At 43.1% G+C, this 20243-nt stretch overlaps 3 protein-coding genes across 8 annotated transcripts; 2 read left to right on the plus strand and 1 right to left on the minus strand.

Annotated features, from left to right (window-relative positions):
• Positions 1 to 416: 416 nt before the first annotated feature.
• LOC131893189 (prostamide/prostaglandin F synthase-like) lies at positions 417 to 5492 on the minus strand. 6 transcript variants are annotated; one of them, XR_009374645.1, is made up of 3 exons: positions 4054 to 4960; positions 2326 to 2408; positions 417 to 1107 (listed from the first exon to the last, which is right to left on the minus strand). XR_009374645.1 is itself a non-coding variant. In XM_059243160.1 (3 exons), exons 1-3 carry the CDS (start codon positions 2727 to 2729, stop codon positions 805 to 807), a joined length of 492 nt encoding a protein of 163 aa, XP_059099143.1. In that variant the 5' UTR covers positions 2730 to 2766; the 3' UTR covers positions 417 to 804. The 6 variants fall into 6 exon arrangements, 1 of the variants encoding a protein (XP_059099143.1); XM_059243160.1 differs by lacking the exon at positions 4054 to 4960 and adding an exon at positions 2624 to 2766; XR_009374644.1 differs by lacking the exon at positions 2326 to 2408 and having other exon boundaries at positions 4054 to 5492.
• A 5755-nt stretch (positions 5493 to 11247) lies between these two features.
• LOC131893294 (protein scribble homolog) lies at positions 11248 to 14718 on the plus strand. Its single transcript, XM_059243280.1, has one exon. The coding sequence runs from the start codon at positions 11499 to 11501 to the stop codon at positions 14493 to 14495; it is 2997 nt and encodes a 998-aa protein (XP_059099263.1). The 5' UTR covers positions 11248 to 11498; the 3' UTR covers positions 14496 to 14718.
• A 1088-nt stretch (positions 14719 to 15806) lies between these two features.
• Positions 15807 to 18776, plus strand: LOC131893314 (transmembrane protein 185B-like). Its single transcript, XM_059243311.1, has 5 exons — positions 15807 to 16421; positions 16670 to 16848; positions 17415 to 17557; positions 17633 to 17793; positions 17881 to 18776. Exons 1-5 carry the CDS (start codon positions 16142 to 16144, stop codon positions 18354 to 18356), a joined length of 1239 nt encoding a protein of 412 aa, XP_059099294.1. The 5' UTR covers positions 15807 to 16141; the 3' UTR covers positions 18357 to 18776.
• Positions 18777 to 20243: the final 1467 nt, after the last annotated feature.

Here is a 20243-nt window from a genome sequence, read left to right on the forward strand (position 1 = left end):
CTGTGGTGACATGGCGGTGGTGGTGGTGGTGCTGGTGGTGGTGATGGTCCATGTGTGTGTATGTGTCACACACACTTTTGCGGACACACTTTAGTGTACTACATATTTTTATTTATGTCTACCACCAGTGCCACCATACCCACTATACCCACCATACCCACCCGGGTGAGTGTTGGAGAGCGTCTCTAGTACGTATCTACGAGTATCTCGTAGTATGGTGTTGAGGGAGGAGGGAAATGAAGCTCAGAGATGCGATGCAATGCTTACCCACATAATGGAGAAAATCTGCTGAGGCGGTGGGCCCGTGGTTGTGGCCACTTCAACCCTAAGCCCATCTTGAATACAAATGGTCCCCATAATGATGGTACAATCTCAATCTTGTTTGGGCACCAGAAAAAAAACACCACCAAGCAGAATAGTTTATCTGTCAAGTTTATTTTTTATGGCATCAAGTTTTGGAAACCCGGAGCGGAGACTATTGTATTGTCAAGCAATGAAACAAGCATACAAAAAAGCAATCTCTTTGTTCTAAATCATCCAACTATGAAACTTTCGAGTTTTTCTTCCATTGTTTTCATAAAGAAGGCCGAGAAAACTTCTTTGCAGTAACTATTTGTAGGCAGAAAGGGTAGTACAACAAAGTCGTAAGGAGAGAATCCTCGTAGGACTTGGTGGTGGTGGTCCTCTTGGTGCATGTCCTACATGTATAGTATTCGCTTGCATCGCTTGGGTGATTGTCGAGCTCCGACATGGGGAATTCCATCTTGGGGCTCAGGCTCTAGGCTCTAGGCTCTTGGTATGGGGTTAAGATGAGCTCCTCTCATCCGACAGACGCTCCCCGTGTGGAATGTTGAGAGCATCCAGAATAGCTTTACGATCCGGATGATCCGATGGTTGGTTTTGACGGAAAGAAAAGGGAACTTTATTGCCACCACGCTCCACGACCAGAAGTCCACCATTTTGCATTCCATTACCCCACATATTGCCGCCCAAACCGGAAAGCGTGGCATTGAAACCAGCCGAAAGGGCCTGCGGGGACAATAACCCGGGCACGAGATCCATCCCACTCATTTGGTGGAAGCCAAGGTCACGATAGCTCTTCCGATCCTAAATGTCAGAGAAAGAGAGAGAGAGAGAGATGAACGGCATTTGACCCTGTATGTAAGAAGGCATATTCATGTACGTATACTACGTGTACATTGTGCGAAACTTGTGGTACTAGTGGAAGCAGCATTGAACGTGGATGGTTCTCGGAGGTTGTGCCTCAGGTTACAGGAAGAACAAAGTGACCTTGATCCAGGGCTATGCTCGTGATGCATTTTTGCTCAGAAATACACGCTTTGAAATGGAGATCAAAAGAGACCAACTTGAAAGAGTTTGGGATCAAATTAATGTCTTTTTCAATCAATTTGACGCCATGCCGTTGAATTAAACGTCATTTGGAGATCCCAACCACCCTTGGCGACCAAAGAGAGAAGGCTTCTGATCAAGAGACACTTGAAGTGCGGCATGTCTTTGCTTGAATGAAGGCTTTATTGAGTTCGTTCTTGCGTTATAAAAGCTTAAAAGAGTGACACAGAGTTTTGACCACGATATGGGAGTGACAATTCTTCGAACACAGTAGATCCCCAAACATGAAAAAGATTAATTAACTGCCTGCTTTTTGTGAGTCTTTAAAAGTAGAGGGAAAATCGTTAAAGCATGACGGATTTTGATGCTACAAAGAGAAGTCACAAATACTCGTATCAAATAAAGATTGATTGCACAACACGAAGGTTTTAAAGGGCTCTGACTTACATTTGTCTCCAGCCTTTGCCAGATTATGGCTCAAAACGTACTTGAACCAGGTCTAACATGCTTCCATCATCATAAAATGCTTCTATCATCGAGTCAAAGTAAGAAGTAACTCAGATCACTCCTTTTCTGTCTCTGGTCCAAAACGAGCCTCAATTTCCCTCTTAGCCTAGGGATCAATCAACAGCAACGGGGGCCAAATTTGTGTAGGGCTTCCCAAGGCGAGGATTACTGCGCAATACTTCTACATACTCACGAGCATGAGCTAGTGGGTGTTGATCTCGAGTCGTTCAGATATGTCACCATCGATCAAAACCACTCAATATTAGTGTATAAAAGCCTGCACCCGAGTGCTACATCTCTTATGTGCATGTTCTTGAAGGAGCGCAGATTGGAAATTTTTTCTTGCCCTTTTGTGACTTGGGAAAGGCCCTATTGCTCTCTGGTACCTACTTTTAATCACGGTCGTCAAATATGAAAGCCCCGGAAGAATTCGGAAATGACACCGATGTTAAGTCAGTGGTAACATACCAGTAATGAATGGCTTGTCTCTGCAGTTACTTGTTTCCAAGAGGCCAATTCCAAAGAAACATATAAACAAAATCGAAAGCTGCCTGTAAAAATAGTAAGAACATAAAAGGTAAATGGCGATGCATTTCAAGACCAAGTTAAGAACAGAATTAGGCACTTTAAAATCTAACGGAAATAAAGAGCCCTTGATTAAGAAAGAGTGCATTCGATCATTTCGAAATGTGATACGGGAGACCAAGTCTGTCTGATTCATCAACATTACATTATGGGCGTTGGGTCTAATCGCCCAATGACATACCTGGTTGATCTTTGAATATTGCAGTAAAAAAATGAATGAACGCAAATTGAGAGACCAAATTGGGTATCCATAATAACGTTGTAAATAAACAATGCCCACTTCCCATTAGACCCGTCACAATGTTGGTTTTTGATGGGAGGAAAGGAAGACAAGTGGGCTGGATGAGCACGTAATAACCAATAGCTCATCACAAGCCTTATTGGTTCTCATTAATGTTTTCCTCCTGTTCAAAAACGCTTGAAGCAAATGAATAATGATCTGGGAGCGTTGGAAAGAGGTACCAGTACTTTTGGGGTTCAACCGATATTGTTGTGCGTAGTTCCCACAATCCCGACGTGATTTAGATTGCATTGATCTTGGAATGAGAGGCAAACTAATTCACTTATCCCAGCGGTTGCCATACTCTCCATACTTGAGATTAGATGAGCTAATGTAAGGCTGAACAGTATAGTTATGTTTTGGCTTTCTCCCAACTTTCCACAATCCCTCAGCAGGCAGAGAGAGAGCGAGAGAGCGAGCATAATCCAATACACGAGGCGCTTTATGCATGCATGCTAGTAATCGGTGAATCGTCTAGGCAACCTAGACAATTAGCTCACCAGCCTCCTTCCCACTCGTCTTCCTTTGAATTCCCTTTATCTGCGACCACCACCATCCCTGACTCAACTTCGGCGGAGTAAGTAAAAATGTGGCTCTTTGGTGGGCTCGCAGTCGTTTGCCTATCTCATGATCAAGACCTCTATCGAGTTATGAGGTTGTGGCGGTTGAGGCTATTCCCTCCCAACGGCATTATTATTCCTACCTTTTCGACTCCCTAGCCTCATTTCTTTATCCCCACACCAGCATAATTTGTCCAATCCCTTTGGGTACACGTCTGAAAGCGCCATTTGCCCATAGGACGAGTATTACTCGGGAAGAAAAACAGCCCACCGACACACAGGTACGTACGGTTGTACATTTTTGGTTGCTTGGCCTCGAGTGATGTGGGCATTTCAAAGCTTAACTATTTCCGAAGGTCTATTTCAAAAGGCCTTCGTGGAAATGCTGATGGACAAAATACATGCGGGCCACGAACCAGGACCAAAGTAAACGGGTTAGTAAGCGATCCGCACACATGCAAGCCCCACGGACATGACATGACTTTCGTTGTCTGCATATCTAAATTAGCATACAAATTGAGAAACATAGTCCCAAATTGCTCTCCGTGTCCTTCTTGAAGAGAGAGGGATCTCAATGCAGCCCTCGAGCTCTAGCAACAACATGGCTATCGAGTGGGCTTAGAGCGCTCACGAACAGACGAGTTGAGTTTGGGTGCAAAATTTGGCCAAATAATCCTTTAACAGAGGCAACAGAGGCCTCCTGACTGACAAGAAGGTACTACAGTATTAGCTACTAATATACTTCCAGCAATGTGAACAGGAGAAACTCACCTCGGCATCAATGAAAAGTTCGCCTTGGAAAAATTGCCCGGCCACAAAATCTTCCACCCCGAGCTTCTCTAATCCAATGCCCACCAATCGAATGGCGTGTTTTTGCACTTGCGGACCGATCTCTTGAGAGATCCTTCGGGCCGCAAGCCGACAAAATGGTCATCCAAACCGTCGGAAGAATATGATGACACAAGTTTGTTCCTTCCAGAGATCGGCAAATGTGGTCAATGGACTGGTCGTTATCATTGACCCATCTTCGGGGGACACTGGAAACAGGCGGTTAGACGCAATGGTCCAAGCAGACATGATGAGGATATCAGAACAGGCAATCCGGCGATCGATTGAGCTGAATGAAGAACCCGCCCACGATTGCCCAATGAAGCCTTCTGAATCACTGAATGGCTTTAGAGTTGACGTGGATCGGATTCAGACTTGAACTGCTTAGACGTGTTAGGTTTCATAAGAAATCCCGTGTTAAGAGATTGGCACGAGGCTTACTAGATATCTCAAATGTCTCGAGGAGTTTGGGGAGTTCCTTAACTTGTTCTCAGAGCAGACAACTTTGTTGATGGCGTTTTCATATTAGTTGAATGCAGCTGCTCGTTCGGCTCTACTGCTCGACTTACTTCTAAGGAGGTTCAAAGTTCAGACCTTCAGAATCGAGATAGGCCAAAAAAGGGCAGGAAAGAATAAAAATCACGAAGAATATTAGGGTCTCAAAGCAAGTCGGCATGACCTGGCAAATATGAGTCTGGTCTCACATCCTTTGAAAGAGCTTGTTTAACCATGCAAATCACGTGCCAACTCATTGGCTTCGGAACAATTTTGGATTACCAACATAACACTTCATTGAGCACTATACGCTTGGGGGGCTTTGGGGGCGTTGCCCTTGCCCAAGCAAACGGTTTCAGGCTTCCAGCTTCTACAATGGCTCCAATTGCATAAGATCGGCCCTTTAGCCAGCTTAGAGGATCTCAGACCCCAAGCTCAGTAGAGGGCAGATTTTAAGGGGATTCCAACTATTCTCGCTTATGTGCCTTGAAAGTAAAACGAGGGAAGCTTTATAAAACCTTATCAAAGAAAATTAGACCAGCCTCAAGGAGCAAAAGTTGAGATGAGGTTTCAAATATGAGTTTTTGTGAATTTACATAATATTTGTTCGACGGTATTTCCACTTCACTTATCTTGTCTTTTACCACTTACTTTCAGAAACAAAAGTTATACAAAACCAACAAATCCTTCAAAAAATCACTCCTTTTTCCATCTTCTAAATATTAGGCCCTGTGTCTGTGTTCTTCGATAGTCTTATAATCCAGGAAAACGGAGCAAAAGAGCCTAATTGTTCTTATTAACAACTTAATGATGATCTATTAAGGACCCCTTCGTCACAAATGATCCCTAAATAATTCTTAGGAATCCTTGACCGAAAACTTGCCTACAAGGATCAAAGCCCAGATCTGAGTCTGTGCATAACTCACAATTCTTTTGGCCCATGAAATTTCTTAAATGTATCAACGAGGAATCGGTTGAAAGATTGTAAATTACGAGGGGCCTATTTCGAAACGGTGCCATCAACAAGGGACAGATATCGGTCTTCAATTACTTGTGACTTTACCACACTCAGTAGAACTCACACTGGAGAAGTCTAGATTCTGGCAGGAGCACAATCAGATAATTGAATCTCATTTTGTAGCGTCCATCACTAAATGGAACTCCATTCTCTTTCGCTCTCTCTACGTCTTTTTTTCTAATGTACTTCCCTCAAAATACGATTCACATGTGACTTCGAGAATTGGATTACATCTTTACGTTATGTCAATACTTTTGGTGCTCACAAAACGTTATCGGACAACGGGCTGATAATGGAGTTTGCCTCAGTTTTAACAAACCCCCCTTTCGTTTCGATCATTGATCGATTGGAAAAGGCCGCCAGTGTTGTGTATTTCACGGCAGACGTCAATTGAGCACATGTTACATATGATAATTTTTTGAGGGTTTAACTTATAAACAAGAATTCGGGCATCTGGATAGTTGGCCCAAAGGCTTGAGATTTCTTAATGCATGAGAGATCTTCAAAATCTGGCTTGGCAAAAAAGTCCAAACTGACACAATTAATTCATTCAAGCCCAATGACACAAAAAAGGCAGGCCTCTCTTTGTTCATTTTCCCTCAGCTTTTTTTCCGCTTTCGTGCAACTGGATGACAGTGCTCGAGTATGCATTAGACAAGCTAGATATGGTTTAATGAACATGAAAAGCCAAAGTGCTCATGCAATAAACAGCCCATGTACGTACATTGGATCGGTCGAGTATTCGTTTGATAGCTTCCCGCCATTCCCTCTCCAGTTTGCCGCCTGCATAAACGACCATTTTGGCTTTCTAACCAAGTTCCTTCTGGGAAAGTTCTAGTCCGAGTGCTCCAAACTTCATAGTTGGGCTCTTGAATTGGCTTCAATTTCTGCAACACCGATTTTCAAGGCAAGAGATGACATAGGAAACCATTAAAACCAATATTTGGGTGAAATGGGATAGAAAGAGAGCGAGCCAGAAGCGCCGCAAAAAAATCTGACAACACACTCAAAGTGAAGTTCGAAAAAGTGAATGAACTTGGGCAAGACAGGAGAAAATGCAAGAGATACTTGAATGCATGGAACGTACACTATGTACGGCAATACGCTGTTTAAAAAAGAGCTCTGATTCTCAATGGCCGCGCGACTAGCCGACAGCCGACTTTGATAAATGAGCCCAAAGCCATTTGAAGGGCCAAATATTTGCCACAACGGGATGGCTCCCTTGGCCTTGGATTTTCTCCCTCAAGGACCCGACCCAACTAACGAAATTCGTCTTTCAATTTGTCTGAGTCCAAGAAATTACTGTGGACCCCATATCTTTTTGTAGCCAACGAGCGCCCACCCATTTCCGACGTTCAATGACACTCTAGTGGGGCCAGAAGTGAGTCGGGAACATGGAGACAGAATTTATGGTTGGAGTTTGGAAGCGTTTGTGCATCTCATATATGAAGGAGGCAATCGAGCAATCGAAAACCGCATTCAATTTCGTTCAAGTAAAGGCGACGTGGAACTGACTTTGGTCGGAGAGTCACTACTTCCAATTAAGCTCCGAGGCTTTAGAGGCAAGACCGTAGCTCACTCTCACTCAACTTGTTATTGGATAGGGTTTGGATTGGAACAAGAGATGCTCCTACCAATCTGAGAGGGTCCAACGGGCAAGTGAACATTCTCTTACTCTAGTAACTTGGCCATAAAGTATTGGTTTCCTATAGGACCAAGACAATTGGGAATCAACCTTTGGAGGACTAGTAAGTTCTTTTTTTTTTAATTAATAAAAGGCCTTAAATGCAATGTGATCTGACAATCCCTTTAAGATCAAACTCAAGATCAAAATTGAAACTGTACGTTGCTGCTACGTTCTTGGTTGTATTCTGAATAAAATGGAGGTAAGCGGGTTTTCAGGATTGGTCATTTGAGATGGTCCAATTAATTGACAAAATGCAATTCATTATAATAAGGTGGTCAAATGTGAATCTGATTACAATTATATCCCTAGAAAATGCATTAGATTATGAGCCCAAATAAATTGAATCGCAAATCATTGAATAAAATGTCAAGTTCATTGTCAAATCATCTGGCAAGAATTACTTTAGATGAACTCTTACAATATTGATGAAATACGTACCGACGAAAATGATGAGGTACTACTTCCAACGATACTCCTATATGCTATCATCCAAATAACACAAATCGTAACCATAAAACAAAAAGAAATGTAATCATTTTTTTTATTGCAATGTCAGTTACAATCACTACCCATCTGTGGATAGTTGAATGATTTTGTTTATTCTGGTTAAAGCTAAAATAAAGATAGCTTCTTTGTCAATTTCTTCGTCCTTTTCCTCCGAATCTAGATCTATTTGTCGGCAAAGTTCATTCTTGGAACGCAGAATCGTTTTATTGGTTTCACCAGAGTCTATTATGGAAATTTTGCATTTTCTAATTTCTTTACACTTCATAAAAGTACTTTTGAACTTCGGCTCAACAAATAGTCCAGATCCAAACCCAATTCAAGATATTTTCACTTTGAGTATTATACAAAAAGTCTCACTGAAGAATTGGGTTGACAAAACTTAGAGCCAAATTGTTCAAGGAGTTTTACCATCCCATAACACCTTTCTTTTGATTTCTTTAGCCATTTTAATACCATTGGTTTGAATGAGGGTGAATACATCTTAAGCTGAGTTTGAAATTTTATGATATTTAATCACCATTTCCAGGGCATTATTAACGAAATTTCAAACACCGAAATTACAGTAATTCGTTCCCCTCTTCGTAAAATTTCCCACTTGAAAATGAAAGGTATATACGTACATTACCACCGAAGTAATGAGAGGTTGCGTGAAACTACTATCATTCCAAGGTTGGTTTTCTTTAGTTTTCTCTATCCAGGGTCTGAACATGGTCTGAATGCCGGGCTCAATTTCAAGCAAAGGTGGTGACAATAAAAAGCAATGGTGTTGGAAAATCAGCATTAACCGAATAGTTCCAGTTCCGAATAGGACCAGAAAATAGATATTTTCTGGTCGTTGTTACAAGCAGGTGTGCACGGTTCCCTATACAATTTTGGAAGCTGAACAATCTGATTCAGTGAAAGGGAGTAATTTAAATCTTGTTGGTTTAAGTCTTGGTTGTGCTAAGAATCAGGCAGAAGAGGTAGTTAAAGTTATGTATATATTTGGCCTCTTCTGTTGATCAGCTACTTAAGCATTTGATTATGTAACTTTTGAACAAACCACGTAATAATGAAATGTATCAAGAAATTACTTTTCCTTGATTCAACGATCTAAATTTCTTAGTTTATGAATATATTACCAAAGTTCCTTTGATTCGAAGGAGGCCGATTTGAAATCCGTTCACAGTCCATGTTTCTAGAAGTCAGTGGTGCCAAAATTGCGTTATGCCCTTGTTATTACTTTTTAGTGTTTCCACATTCTATTTCACACGTAAAAATATATTCAAAATAAAAAAAAAGCATATAACCACATCGTGTGCTGATTATCCATCCCAAGATGTGTGCAATTTGGGTCCTTGCAACCGAGCTCCCACAGGCTTGCGCCGCGGCCTAGGCGCCTCCAAGCCCTTGCAATAATTGAAAGCTTAGGTTAGATTTGATTGGCTTAGGTCAGGAAAGGTTAGGTCTAAAATATTACAATGATTACTAAAAAAGTCATTCTGCACAAATTTTGGGATGGATAACGGTTGCAAACCCCATTACCTCTGCTACCACTATTCAACCATCACCCTCTGAACCCTTAAACACTGAATGATCTGTATTAAGGAAAGCTTCGATTTAATGTCGAAGATTTTTCGTTGCCTTACACGTTTATCAGGCCCATGTTTGGTAACTCCATGTTTTTTCGGTATTCATAGTGAACAATATCATTCGGAAGTAATTTATTGCCTCTACCTTAAAGCCCATCATTTCTTGTTTCGACCCAATTGCCATTGTTCCGTAGGAAATAAAATACAATGGAAGTAACATAGAAATCATATCACCATCAATGTACATTGGCAAAATCTGATTCAACCAATCCCCAGTTACTAGTTTAAAAAGTCACCTGACCAATCAAGCAGCTCATTTGTGACCGTATTTTTTTTCACGTGAATCTATAGTACTTCTTTTTTTGAATGAGTTTCAATTTTGTTCATGTCCCTAGGGTTACCTTATATATACTTTTGCTCACCACCCAGGGTCGATCCTGAGTCTCGCAAAATTTCTACCTTCTTTGGTTTAGCTTCCCAATTCCATTCTCCGTTTGTCCCGTTTCTACATTCATCCCATCTACCTAACCCCTCATCCAGTTACCATTTTGTGTTTGTTTCATTCTATCTACTCATCATCAAAGAGCACCCAAGCTGGTCGGTAGCTCTGAGCCTCACGAACCAGAGGGGTTCTTTCGTTCGTTCGTACGGAAAGAAGAAACATCGTACACGCCTTCCTCCCTGCCGTGTTGTTTGTCCGGGAATCGGGCAAGCCTCCACCATCCACCTTCAACTCCGAGGATCTTTGTAGGCTTCATGGCACTACCGAGTAATCGAACCTGTGTACCAGGCTGCTTTTAAGTCTTCAGCTGGAAACACAGGTGGCCCGTACGGTATCGGACAGTTCTGTTAGCGGAACAAGTATTAGCAGGTTCTGATCTCCAAAGAAAATAACTGAGTCCACAGAGTCTCCTGGCAGGCTCTAGATTCCTCCTGGTTCCCCAGGTTGGATGAGCTGGACTGAGGAGTTGAAGTAGGAATGGCATGTTCAAGTGTTAGCGTAGCAGAGATGGCTGGTAGGTCCTTCGGATACCTTGGTTGTTTCCTACACAGCTTCTGTCCAAGATCGTTTCATCAAGCTACGGACTTCTTGAAATATGGACTGTAAACGGATTACCCACCATATCAGTCTTTTGGGGGCAGAAGAAATTTGAGTCTCTTTTCTAGATGTATTCATTCAATAAGAAATTTAGGTTGTGCCCACCAATGGAAAGTCGTTGTAATAATATTCGAATGTTGAATGGTCTGTTCCAAAGTTATATCGTTATTGGGACATTGAAAAGAATGATGACTTCACCTTAATTTCTTGTGTGGGTGTGGTCATTAGAATTTTTGTGGCTTGATGAAAATTTTAAAGGATTAGATTATGATTCCAGGTTCTTTGTTCATGATAAGAATCGTTCATTTCAATAATCTGTCACATTTTAACTCTGTAAGAACCATGCAAATTCAGAGAGCTCTTTTTTGGGCTTAACTCTGTTGCCTTATTGTTTTCTGCTTTTACAATCGACTTTACGAAATCCGAGTACAGCTTTTTGTGGAACATTGTGACATGCATTTTGTTTTTTTGTACTAGTTCTTCTGTATTGAAAAGTGGGCAAGCTACCTCCCAAAAATATGGGCAGACATCATTAGACGACCATTTCTCACAGGACCCAAAAAGTTAATGTAGCGGACCGAGAGGAGGCCGAAATGTTCAAATTTTTATGTAGCCATGACTAGATAACTTTGACTACCTTCATATGTTAATTAATCTTTAGTTCATACTAAATGCTAATTTTGGATAAGATGAACATTATACACGATACGACTTTTTCTCTGTCGTTGTAAGTCCAAATCTCTAGAAGTCTGATTAACTTCATGTGAAGCGACGTCGTCAAAGATGACGACGATGACGCCAACCCTGGCCTGATTGAAGGAGTTGGCCTCCTCAAACACGTCCAGCGTGATTTTGTTGGTAGCAATGCCGTGTTAGCTTTTGAATGTTTCTTCCTTAGTGTCTTCCATGAGAGAAGAGTTACTATGTCGGTGTGGGGATATTTTCCCCATTCTTAGCTCGATCATGGTGGATTAGCTTGATCTTGTGTCCATTTCCGTGTTCGTTCCCATCATGAGTTGGGTGAGCTCTTGTTTGGGTTGTGCCAAAAGGAAAGAGCCTGAGGTCTCCGAACTGGATTTTGCCCACTGCTCCTTGGATAATGTGCCCACTGATATTTTTGCTTTCGAAAGGACATTGGAGAAGCTATGCTTGGATTATAACAATATTAGAGACTTGCCTCGACAATTGTTTCAATGTCAAGAGCTGAAAGAGTTGAGTGTATGTGACAACGACGTGCATCTCCTACCTTCGGCATTGGCCAGTTTGGGCCACTTGGTGCGCCTCAATGTGTCCAAGAATGTACTCACCGACATTCCGGAGACTATCAAACAATTGAAATGTCTGGAAGTGCTCGATGTGAGTGTGAATCCACTTCAAAAGGTGCCTGAGGGGTGCACGCAACTGCTGAATATTGCCGAACTTTATCTGAACGACACGTTTCTCGAGTTCTTGCCCGCCAACTTTGGACGCCTAGTCAAACTTAAGATTCTGGAGCTCCGAGAAAATAACCTCACCTCTCTACCCAAGTCTTTGTCCAGGTTGGAGTGTTTGGAGAGATTGGACGTTGGCCAGAATGATATTGTGGAATTGCCCGATGTGATTGGCTCCTTGGTTACTCTCAAGGAGCTTTGGGTGGACGCCAATCGAATCCAAGTGATTCCTGCTTTTATCGGACAGCTGAAGAAACTTCATCATCTCGAGGCATCCTTCAACAACCTGGAAAATATCTCTGAGGAGATTGGCCAGTGTCAAGATTTGGTCCACTTGTCTCTCTCCACGAATGATCTCAAGTTCCTCCCTCATCAAATCGGAAGATGTGAGCGTCTGATCACGCTCAAAGTAGACGATAATCAATTGGAATCCGTGCCGCAATCTGTAGGACAATTGTGTCTCTTAGAGGAGCTCGTTGTCAGTCAAAACTACTTGGAAAACATCCCCAGTTCAATTGGTCTGTGTCGAAACCTTCACACATTGAACATTGACGACAATGATGTGGAGTACTTACCCAAAGAATTGGGATCTTGTGTGTCCTTGAAGATTCTTAGTGCCCACGGAAATAGGCTGACCACCCTGCCCGCCGAATTGGACCATATTGCTGGTCTCTCTGTGATTAATCTGACGGCGAATATGATTCAAAATCTGCCGGTGTCATTTATGAAGCTTCGACGAATCACAGCCTTGTGGTTGTCGGAGAATCAGACCAAGCCCCTAGTTCAATTGAATCAAGACACAGACCCTGAGACTGGGCAAAGAGTTTTGACGAATTTTCTTTTGCCGCAAATGCCTGAGGCTGACAACGGAACTAACCTCGACGCTGTGTCCGATAGTGGGTCGTTTCATGCGTCTGTTTGGGAAGAGGAGCGCCAACGGAAGTCTCATGTGAAGTGGGCGGGAGAAGCAGACTTGTCTGTGATTGAAGAACCCGAGACCGATGACAAAGGTGGTGGACACCTTAGACGAGAGCCAACACCATTTCCGAAGGAAATGCGGGCCATGGCCAAGCGGGTTCAGGCCCTTCGAGCCAAGGAGTCGCATCCGAATTCTCTTCACCAGACGCACTCTCCGAGTCCTGTTTGTCAGGGAGAGAGGAAGCGAGAACGAAGACCATCGAGTTCATCCTCCACAGACCACCCCAGCAATGACAGAGACGTTCCGATTCTGATTCGGGAAGCCAAAGTGACTAAACCGCAAGCTGCCAATTCCCTGCCCAATGGATACCACGGAGAAACGCCCAAGCGAATTGAAAAGGACGGGAAGCAATTTCAAGATCTAGAACGCTCCGTCCATGTGTCCAACGACTTGAACTCTACCGCATCTCCGCAGATTGGTCCTCACTCTGGTCCAGCCTATAAGCTGAAGATTTCCTCGGAAGGGGGAAGTCGCGATAGCGGCGTGGCCACGCCTAGCGACGGGTCGCTCACGTCTCCCGATTCTGATCAATGTCATAGAAACCCCTCCGATCCCTTGCCACAGAGACCGGAGGGTCTACAACAATCTAAGCAGGCTGATAGTAACAGGGCTGTCCGACGCCCCATCCCACCTCCCTACCACATTGCCGCTGCTTTATCCAAAAGAGCTGGTGATTTTCAAGGATCCTCTTTGGCTTCACTTCAAATTCAGAGCACCAATAGCGCGAGTGACACCAACAGTGTGAGTGAATCGGAGGTCTCTACCACTGCTTCCAGTTTACAAACTATAGTACGGGCGCCGACTAAGATGTCCTTTGACGGGGACAATTCGTCGGCCAATAAACGCCTGAATTTGAGCTTCCAAGAGACCACCTCAAAAGCCTACCAAAACGATGCTCATGCCCTTCAGTTGCGCAAAGTCTCGGAGCAACTTTTGGCGAATCCTCGGACTCGCCAAAGTGTGACTGGTTCTTCTCTAATTCATAGCGGCTCCTCCAGACCTGGATCTTTCGCTAGCCCTTCGGGAGCAACGCCCATATCTATGCTCCCGTACTCCCGCTCCAATAGTCAGATGGGTTTTGGTTCCGCCCCCATGACGTCCGTGGCCAGCAACGGTTTCGCTCCATCTCTATTGCCCCGACCTCCTAACGGGTCAGGGGATCAGTCGACCAATGGTTTACTGACCACCATTGAACAAGCCACCATTTCCGATGGCGAGGGAGACAGTGACGCCGCCTCTTTCGAGCAGCCTAACTATGAAAACGTCTCCACTCCCAAGTACCAAATCGCTTCAGCCACGCGAACCGAAATCACCCGGATGAACGGTCATGTCTCCAAGGGCGATCGCCTCTCAACCAGCCAATTTGTCATGAGCCCCAACGGGCACGGATTCAATACATTGTTACCGGAGTCTAATGAAGATAATACTTACATCCCAATGATGGCCCCAAAATATGCGGCGAATCCGCCTCAATCTCGAGGGGTTCCTCTTCATCGAGGGATGCGGGAAGGCCTTGTGCCCAATGGACACGTGACCAATAACGGTCCTGTCCTCCCGGATGTTTTTGGAAATAGCTCAACTTCGACGACTCCTTCTTGAACAAAGATGATGTGCCAAGATCCCACAAGATCCAAAGTTCCCGTTAGAATTTGTGAAATACCCCGTCAATGGGAGCGCGGCTCCAACCACTGGCAATCAAAAACGTGCAATACTGTGATGATGAATAGTACTCATAACTTGTTTCCAACTACTTTGCCTCTAAAATTTGTTTGATTTTCTTTTGTTCCCAAGCTCAATGGAATGAAATATATTTTTGAAAGTGCTTAACGACGTCCGTTTTTCTCTTCATGACTTGTATTGTCATACATACGTTTTGCGACTAGCATTATACTTATAAATGTGCATTTCATGATGTACCCCAATGTACGTGAGTTATGAGTTCTATCGTAGCATTTTCTAACTTCAATCTAATTTGAGTCTATCAAATTGTTATTATACGTTAACTACGGGCATTAGCGGATAGGTTTTGTTCGTTGAATTTGGCAATGTGTCTAAAAAAAACATTTTCTTTTACTTAGCGCTTTTAGAGGGAATGTTGAAAATTTCCGCAATTTTTTACGGAATACCTTTTGAAATTTCCTCCCCGATTTTCAGTTTTTGTCTTGTAGCAAAATCCATAAACCACAGTTTAATCTAACGATAGGTAAAAATCCACAGGCTTTGTCGCATGTTTTCATTATCATTTTATTGGCGGTAGATAACCATCCTAATTGTGATTGAGCATTTGTATCATATTTTCCTTCTAAAATTTGATTTCTGGGTTAATCTTTAATCGTGGGATTTTTACTCAATGTTAACGTATTCATTGCCTTCCAGTTCAATGGGAAAAACGGCCTTCGCCGTTGGTAATTTCGCAGCAAGTAATTTTCAAGTTTGTCTGAAGCACAAAAATTATTTATGTAGAGGATGTTATATTTATGAAATAGGGTATACGAGGGCATTTGGAGAAATATTTCAAAACTGAGAACTGCATTAGATATATTAGATTTCTTTACTGTAACATGGTCCATTGGATTAGCGTGATTTAGAGGTCTGCGCATGTTTTAAGGAATGCTACTGACGACGCAGGAACTTTCCTTTCTCTCCATCCAGTTTTCTATATCGGTAAAAAAGGAAGACTTTCGTCAATCCTTATTTTACTCCAATGATTTTTAGGGTAACCATTTTGTACATTCGGCAAAGTATTCTTGAAACCATTTCATCGATTCTAAAAAGGCTTCCAAGAACCCAGTATCTTTGTTCAAGTCTTCTGAAACATCGGAAAGGATATCATTTTCATTCTTGTTTTGCCTCAATTATCTTCAACATTTGGACGCGTTTAGTCTCAAATAGGTTGGTCACGCTCTCGAATGTCTTTCTCAGCATCTCCGTCGATCCATCTCAGTATGTGGGTCTGTTTGTAATCTGTATGTAGTGTTCAAGCCTCTTTCTCCTCCTCCTCCTCCTCCTCTGCCTCCCTTCAACTGGGAACGAGAACCCATCCCTCGGAATCCGGAGCCAATTACGGGCCTGAAGCGGGCGGCATCGTCTGGATGGTGTTTCTCTCGAGTGTTGACCTCAGAGGCCACCGTACCCCTTCTGTCAGCATGTGCTAGTAAACTCAATAGTGATGATGTTGATGTTGTGCTCAGAGGAGGATCACGAGGATTTTGAGGCCTGACAGGACAGGATTGGATTGGATCGAGATGCCTCGACGGAGTGGTCCTGGCGGAGGGGGAGGTTCTGGGGCCGCCCACGCCCACCAAAACTACTATCAACACCACCATCACCGTCATTTAGGCTATGCAGCTCACTCTGACGTCCATTTGCGGGCTTTGTTCCAAGATTTCAATGCCCCGAAATTTGTGGTGTTCACGTGTCTGCTCGTGTTTGCCATGTTATTTGCCCTTAAACTGGACGGGGTCTTACCGGGATGGTCGTGGTGGGCCATTTTTGTGCCATTGTGGGTCTGGAAAGGCATTGCGGGTGAGTAGGGACTTGCTTTGTTTGAGAGTTCGAAATATTGAAACTTGCAATCAGTCGAAAACTGTACCTTCAAAGTGCCGAGAGGTAGCATCATCCTCAGTCGAGTTATCACTTGGCAGGCAGGCTTTTTTCATTTCTAACCAAATCCTTAGGGAGGATCAAGGAATTTTTTTTTTTTACGAGCATTCCAAAATTGGAACACATCAATGACATGTAAATCGATATCTTGCATCGCTCTTGCATCTTAGTGACGGGTGCTGTGGTGGGCTCCTACGTGTGGTGGAGACGCCCGCAAAGCCGTTTGAACGCCGAAGAATACATTCAGTACAAGGCCATGCTCATCAGTCTAGCCACGCATTTGCTCCTACTTATGTTTGAATTGCTCTTGGCCGACAACCTGAACACCAGAAGACATCTCTGGATATTGGTAAGCAAAGATCAATTCACTTGGCTGCAATTACTGTTGGAGTGAATCCGACTCAGGTCCGACACTGGCAAGTACTTCGATTTCCTAGCTGTTTGCCGGACTTGAGTCCAGCGAAAATACGATCTTTGTTCTTATTCTTGCTGAGGTAGACAAAGCTGATACAGATCATCATCTTCTTAGGGCAGGTTTCTTTAATAATCACTTCTTGACGTAGCCTCGTTTCTTAAAACAAACGGCATTAAAAATGAAAAAAAATGTTGTAACGAGTCCGGACTCGAGCCATATCGATAGGATTCGGAGGGCGGCCATTTTTTAAAAATTAGACTCCATTCCAAGTCCTAGCACTAGTTGCAATGAATAATTGCGTGGAGTTTTAGATGTGGAAATTTTGGAATTTGGAAAATACTATTGCTTCATCGTTATCAGAAACTAATGCTTAAGAATGTTGGCCCTCACGATAGCCCTCAAATCCTTGGTCAAAGGGCCTTATTTGAAAACGTCCTGAATTCAGTTTGGTACTTCCACATGTTTTTTGGTGTTTATTAATTGTTCCATTACCATTCTAGGTCTTTGTTCCACTGGTTTTCATCTCCATCGTATCGATCTCGATTTGCGTGTGGAGTGTCCGCCATGACAGATCTTTTGAAATGGAACTATTTTGTGCCGTCAATGTCCTACAGTTCGTCTTTCTAGCTTTGAAATTGGATGGGTATGATGATTGTCTTGATTGATAATTGGATGAGATTAACGATAGTTTTTAACTCCAATATTTCTTCCATTTTAGACTCATAACTTGGCCTTGGGAGATCACATTTGTGCCTTTGTGGATTGTCTTGTGCGTGTCCCTAGTGGGTGTGCTATACACCATCATTTTTGCCGGGATATTGCTCCGACTCCCCGAGGTCAACACAGACCAAAGAAGATCCTCCACCAACTCCGCTTTAGGTAAGGTCCTATTTGACCGCCTTACCGAGTGACGCGATGTCGCCATTATTCATTCCCTCCCTCCCTCCTTCTCTCTGATACTTTTAGGCTATAGTTTCCTGGTCATCCCCTTGTTGGTGTTTCTTGTGCTCCTAACTCATAAACTGGATGGGTCCATCGGGATATCCTACTTCTCAGCCTTCACGCCCCTTTACTTGACCTTCTTCACGCTGGTCGTCACTTCGTTTGGAACGCGCGGAGGCAACCAATACTGGTTTGGCTTGCGAAAACCTCCGTGCCAATTCTTGTTCAGCGTGTGTCCGTGTCTCCAACTCTTCGGCAACATCTCGTACTCGCTCTACTCGAATCGCGAGAGCAACGCCCAAGGTCAGAACAGTACCCATTCGCAATCAGAAATCTCAGTGGTGGAGAGCTTGTCGTCATCGTCTACGGGCACGTCTTCTTCATTATCGCCCACTTCGAGTTCCCCGTCTGGATGGAGTGCCATCACCAGAACTAACAAAAAGGATAGAAAAATGGAACAGATCGTGGCACCGGCTTTGGCAATCGAGATGCCAGATTGATCTGGCTGGAGGGCGTGTTTCTCAGCAAACCAAACAACAGTTAAACACACAAACAGACAGACATATACGCAAGAGAGAGTGCTACAATTAGCCATTATTGATTGTTCTTTATACCTCAGAAAACGAAATCACTTTGCATGAACAAGGATCTGGCTGGCCATGTTTTCCCTCATCAATTGGGGCCTCGATCTCTCCCGATGGGATGGTTCAAACTTTGATTTTAGAACCCGACGATTGATTGGTGCTCAAAACACGACTAATTCTATATTATTTACAAAGAGAAACCCCCTAACTAACTGAATATGTCTAAATCATAAATCATACCTCGATGGATGAAGCAAGGAATTGCCCTTGATTGCTAACTTGAAATTTAGGATGAGCTGTTACTACCATTGTATAATATAAATTCTTGATGAAACACGACTCAAGGTTTTATTTAAAAGCATTCACTACGTAGAATCATACTCAAATCAAAGACTTAGTCCCTTGGGGACTATATGGTTTGCAACCTAAGGTCAATACTTTATGTAGAATGAGCTCTCACTACAAATGTGCATGTACATATACATTTATCGACTGAAATGTTCTATGAGTCGTTACAATAGATCTGCAAATAACGTTTTAGCACAAAAGTTTGTTCTTGCCAAAGAGCATGCGTAGTCGCTCATTTCTTTTGTGGCTCTCCTGACAATCAATTCATCATTCATTCATTCACTCATTCATTTGGTGTCCTGTTTTGTGGGATGCACTTTGCCAGAGCCTTAACTGTTGACCTAGTGGTTTGATTGAATAGCAATTTGAAATTTGTAATCGCAGTCCCCTGGCGCTTGTCTCATCTAAAGAAGATGACTTGTAGCTAGTTGCTAATTTTCAACTTTAGCGTCCTCGGTCATATTCTAGCTAGCGGTTTAGGCTATAGCTTAGGTGAAGAATAAAGAAAACTCCTAATTTGGCAAGCGCGGTTGTGGATTGTCGGGACGGTTAATTAACCGGCCCCATCCAAGTTATTCTGATAGAAGCCTTATTGTTTTGAGAAAAAGTTGAGCCTTGAAAACCTTTGCTCACAACGTAAAATTCCATACTCAATGGGCTTTACTTTCTTCTCAGCCTGTTTATTCAAATTCAGTCTTCAAACACTTGACATGGTCAACATCTTAATCGTGATAACCTTTTCTTGTCTGAAAAGGCCAACTGTGTCTAGAATGACGGATTATTTGAAGGCTCACGTATCTAAACTTCATGCAAATGCACCATCCACTTCTCCTTCTGGAAGGCCTAATTTCTTTGAGGGGCCAAGAATCTCCCTCAAAACTGCGGGCAAAACGAGTAGAAAAACAGGTCTTTCCTTTCCTTGAGTTTGAACACGCACCCGCTGATCAAAGGTCAATCGTTGAACCATTTACAAGTGGTTTGGTCGATGATCATGTCAGTGAGAATGCATTGCTAGGCTTGTATGGCCTTTACAAACTTTAAAGATCTGGGGGGATTGGGGTAGGGGGGTGTCAACTAATAATTGGGCAGTCCGCGAAAGGATTCTAATTCCATTTGCTGTGCAGGGCCAGATCTCGGAGGCAGAGGCTCCCAGCCCTGGGTGGCATAGCCCATTAATGCTTTACTCACTCCATACATGGCCATACTTATCCATAAAATGTACGGGCAAAGCATGCTTGGTTACACTCAAATTTCTTGCCGCTGAAAACATCCTACTCTACTTGTCTCTAGCTCTACGACCAAGGATGACTGTTGACGAACAAGGAACTAGTACAAAGTGTTTCTTTCAGAAAGAACTCGCGTCTCAAAAAAGTGGCCGCTGATGAGAAAACCGATGATCGTCCACCATCAAGCTACTATACTAGCTGTATTTGTACCATGGTCGAGTGGCTATGA

Source organism: Tigriopus californicus, chromosome 2, assembly GCF_007210705.1.
Source record: "Tigriopus californicus strain San Diego chromosome 2, Tcal_SD_v2.1, whole genome shotgun sequence".
Lineage (NCBI taxonomy): Eukaryota > Metazoa > Arthropoda > Copepoda > Harpacticoida > Harpacticidae > Tigriopus > Tigriopus californicus.

Excerpts from the sequence above, each read along its gene's own strand:
- LOC131893189 (XM_059243160.1), bottom strand. The coding sequence starts at position 2,729 with ATGGGAAGTGGGCATTGTTTATTTACAACGTTATTATGGATACCCAAT. Across the intron at positions 2,409-2,623 it reads AATATTCAAAGATCAACCAG|GCAGCTTTCGATTTTGTTTA; the intron begins GTATGTCATTGG and ends CTATTTTTACAG. Across the intron at positions 1,108-2,325 it reads AGACAAGCCATTCATTACTG|GATCGGAAGAGCTATCGTGA; the intron begins GTATGTTACCAC and ends TCTGACATTTAG.
- LOC131893294 (XM_059243280.1), top strand. The coding sequence starts at position 11,499 with ATGAGTTGGGTGAGCTCTTGTTTGGGTTGTGCCAAAAGGAAAGAGCCT.
- LOC131893314 (XM_059243311.1), top strand. The coding sequence starts at position 16,142 with ATGCCTCGACGGAGTGGTCCTGGCGGAGGGGGAGGTTCTGGGGCCGCC. Across the intron at positions 17,558-17,632 it reads CTAGCTTTGAAATTGGATGG|ACTCATAACTTGGCCTTGGG; the intron begins GTATGATGATTG and ends CTTCCATTTTAG. Across the intron at positions 17,794-17,880 it reads CTCCACCAACTCCGCTTTAG|GCTATAGTTTCCTGGTCATC; the intron begins GTAAGGTCCTAT and ends TGATACTTTTAG.